Source organism: Macaca fascicularis, chromosome 19 (genome assembly GCF_037993035.2).
Source record: "Macaca fascicularis isolate 582-1 chromosome 19, T2T-MFA8v1.1".
NCBI lineage: Eukaryota > Metazoa > Chordata > Mammalia > Primates > Cercopithecidae > Macaca > Macaca fascicularis.
This window is the reverse complement of record NC_088393.1, coordinates 63,433,588-63,437,367: the sequence shown is the minus strand read 5'-3', so window position 1 is coordinate 63,437,367 and position 3,780 is coordinate 63,433,588. Positions and strand designations below refer to the sequence as shown.

The 3,780-nt window shown below is 66.5% G+C and overlaps 1 protein-coding gene across 1 annotated transcript; it reads right to left on the bottom strand.

Annotated features, from left to right (window-relative positions):
* Positions 1-874: 874 nt before the first annotated feature.
* NAT14 (N-acetyltransferase 14 (putative)) lies at positions 875-3,250 on the bottom strand. The gene is made up of 3 exons (XM_045378633.3): positions 3,203-3,250; positions 2,683-2,802; positions 875-2,032 (listed from the first exon to the last, which is right to left on the bottom strand). Exons 2-3 carry the CDS (start codon positions 2,752-2,754, stop codon positions 1,484-1,486), a joined length of 621 nt encoding a protein of 206 aa, XP_045234568.2. The 5' UTR covers positions 2,755-2,802; positions 3,203-3,250; the 3' UTR covers positions 875-1,483.
* Between the last annotated feature and the right edge of the window lie 530 nt (positions 3,251-3,780).

Genomic DNA, 3,780 nt, shown 5'->3' with positions numbered 1-3,780 from the left:
AGGCAGGGCTGGACACTTTGCCAGGAGAAAGAAAGAGGCTGCAGGGAGGCGGCAGGGGACAGGGGGGGCGGGAGGGGGCTGGCCGGCGGCTCAGGCATGGGGGGGAGGGGGGTGGCGGGCGGGAGGGAGGGTGTCCAACTGCAGACACCCACACGGGAGACGGAGACGACGGCCAGGCGTGCTGCAGCCAGCGAAGTGCTGTGCTCAGAGATGCTCAGGGGGTGGCTGGCTGCAGGAAGGCGCAGGACAGGGGCTGGGGGACGTGTGCGTGGGGGTGCAGCACGAGCAGGAGAGGGCGCCCACCTGTCTTCTCTCTTGTCTGGTCAGGGAAATCCACTGAGACTGCTGCTAGGGTTGGGGCTTGGGCAGACCCAGGGGCTCTTGGTGCAGCAGCAAGAAGATTTGCAGCCAGACACCAGGAGGGACTTCCTGGGTTAGGAAAAGAGACTGAAAGACCCGTCCCTCCAGTCCTCCCCGTCACTGGTGGATCTGAGTGTGAAGCCCGCAGTCCCCAGCTGAGAGAGGAGAGTTTGAACTTCACCGTCCCAGAGGGAGCTGGGGTCGGGGGATAAGCAGCACGAGGGTCAAGGCTTGGGAAGGGGAGGGGCTCCACACACTCCTCCACACACTCACACACACCCCACTCCCTGCACACCAGGCAGCTGTGAGGTGGAAAAAATTCGGTAATAGGGAGCGTGACTCAGAAGGGCTGGCAGGGCCCAGGGCTGCCCCTGAGCTCACAGCCTCCCCTTCTCCCGGTCCAGCACCGCCCCCCAACAATTAACGTTAACTGGGGAAAGGAGGAGCCAGACAGAAATGGGCGGGGGGTGTCCGGAGACAGACTGGGAAAGGCATCAGAGATGAGACAGGCACACAGCGGTTCCAGGCTTTATTAACAAACGGTGGAAAAAACCAGATGGGTCTGGGGGAAGGGACAGGGCTGCCCATCTCAGCTCTCGACCGACCTTCCCGGAGAGGGGCCAGGCCTGGCAGCCCTGTGCGCCGCGCCCGCTAAGCAGTCAACCTTGTCCCCTCCAAGCACAGGCATCTGACCCAATCTGGGTCCCAGGGAGGCGGAGTCGCAAACCCTAACTCGAGGGCATATTCTGCTGGGCCTCCTCTCCCCCTCCCCAGATAGCTCTCCCAGGCTTGGGGCACAGACTTTGCAGACATCCACCGGGGAGATTTCTCAGTGCAGACAGAGCTGAGGTAGGGGTTTTGGAGAGGCTGACCTCGAGAGGCCCCTGAGGGCCAGGAAGGAAAAGGAGTCATTTCACTCTTAGAAGCTCAAACACTCCAGACCTCACACTGCCGACTGCCGGGCACAGGCCAGGCTCCTCCCCTCGGCAGGCCTCTGTTTCTGGGCCCTGGGTGGCTGAGGACTCACCGAGGGAGAGCACGTAAAAGTACCTGCACACAGTAGGCGCTCTTCAGGTGCTGGCGCCCCTCCCTCCTTCCCTGCCCTGGCTGTCAGCCTGTAGCCTCACAGGTCTTTGCTGAATTCCCTCACCAGCGTGTAGCCCAGGCAGCCCCAGCCCCCCTCGGCCTGGTAGCCGCAGCCCTCCAGCATCCCCGCCACTCCCCAGGCAGCCACAGCCACGGGGACCACGAGCCGGGCCTGGGGCTCCCCCATGCCCCCAGCCCAGGCCCGAGCCCGGGCCTCCGCGAAGGCCAGCAGCCTCCTGCCCACGCCCCGGCGGCGGTGCCAGCGAGAGACAGACAGGCGGGTGACCCGGGCCCCGTCCCCCGCGTTCGTGCCAGGGGCCAGGGCCAGGACCCCACACACGTCACCGGAGCCCCGCACGGCCACCCAGGGCCCCCCCAGGCCACCCGGTGGAGGCAGTGAGCCCCATCGGGCCCGCAGGCCCAGCTTCACCGCAGTCACAGCCAGGAACACCGGCAGGAGGAGGGCCAGGGCGAAGGAGGCCAGGACAAAGCGCAGGCCGCTGCTGGCCGCCGCCAGGAGGAGCAGGGCCGGCGGCCGTGTCAAGGCATGGAGGGCCACGCGGTTTTCCGTGTCCTTCACGCCGGCCTGTGGGCAGGAGGGGTGGCTCAGCCATCCAAAACACTAGGGCCTCCTAGAGAGAGGTAGACCCTGCCCGGGGTGGGGCGAGGGCTCCCAAATGGGAAGGGAAAGCAGCACAGTCCCATGGTCACCAGTGTGGCACGCTGGGTGTGGAGTGAATGAACGAGAGTGAATGATGGATGGAAGAATGAATCAGGAGCTGTGGGGGCACTCAATTCAGTAGCAATGCCGCAGTGAGGCGCCAGGAAAGTAGGGACAGGGAGCCTGCCTCAGGCTGGAGTGGAGGCTGGAGGGGGGCTGCTAGGCTAGACTGGGGGGCTGGCTATGCTTTGAAGAGCTGGGGTCGGAGGCACAGAGCTGGCTGTTGCGCTGGAGTGCCGGGCCCTCTGGAGATGCGAGACTAGGAAGGGCGTTAGTGCTGCGGTCCCAGTAGGGCTGGGGGGTGAGCCCCCGGCTGCCACACGTGCTGCAGCTTTCAGCAGCACCTCCAGCTGCTGAACACCTTCCCGGCCCCCAGGGCGGCTGAGGACCAGGAAGAAAAGATCCCGCTCCGGGGGTTCAGGCTGGCTCAGGTGGGTGGGAGGGGGTGGCTGAATCCACTTGCAATGCCCCCGCTTCCAGCCACTCCCAGGCCCCCTGGGGCCCCTGCCTCTCACCTTCAGCATCTCCAGCACCAGGGGCTTCTCATCCTCCCTCATCTCCCGCACTGACAGGTGGCTGGGGGCCATGGCAGCCCCCAGGCCCCCGCCCCCAAGAAGGGAGCTGGCGTCGTGCACCTGGTGAGAACACAAGCAGGTCAGCGCCAGGGGGGCACCTCTGTCCCCAAAGCCCCCCGAGGGGTGGGTAGCAGCAGCAGCAGCACTTCCCCGATCAGGACAATGAGAGCCCTCGGGACCCACAAGCGAGGCTCTGGGCAGGACAGGCGCCCCCCACAATACTCAGCGACCTTGCTAGTCTCCAGGACCCCCCTCCCCCGTATTACTCAGCGATCTACACTCCTAAACACGCTGTGGACGCCCACACTTTGCAGCACGGGGCTCCCTCCCAGGCACGGGGCCACGAGCCCCCTCCCCACATGCCGGAGAACGGACCACGCTCGCTCCGCCCCGGTCCCCAGCGCCCCCTCCCCCACAGTCGTCCCCGTCCCGCGCCACAAGAACAAGGACCCGCAAGCACCTGCACGGGTCGCCTTTGGTCCTTTGACAGGGTTTCGGGAGCGGGTCTGGAGGGGGTCGTCGGCGGAAGTGACGTCAGACCGCGCGCGCTGGGGGCGGGGCGTTGCCCGCTGCGGGTCGTAGCAACCGTTGCTAAGCTCCCGGGAGGGCGGGCGGGGAGCAGTGACCCTGCGGCTGGCCGGGAGGTGACCTCTCCTATCCCTAGAGAAGGAGCAACGGGGAAAGGGGACCCGGGGAAAAAGGGCAGCGGGCGCCGGCAGGAGACGGGCGGCGGGCTGGGGACCAGCGCGAGCTCCCGCCCCACGTTCCCTCGTTGCTGAGCAACCTGAGCGCGGGGCAGCGATGCCCGCGGGTGGATTCTCATGGGTGCCGCGCTCAGCATCCCCCAGCCCAGCGGCACCCCACCCCCCCATCCCCAGGGACCCCATTCCCCCCACGGGGCGCCCGGGCTCGCAGGGCCCTCCCGCATAAGGATCCCCCTATTTCTCAGACGAGGGGTGCAGCAGGGCGACCTACAGTGAACAAGTGGCGCTCCCTGGAGTCAGATGTCACCACCTCCCCACTGTAATGACCCCTGCG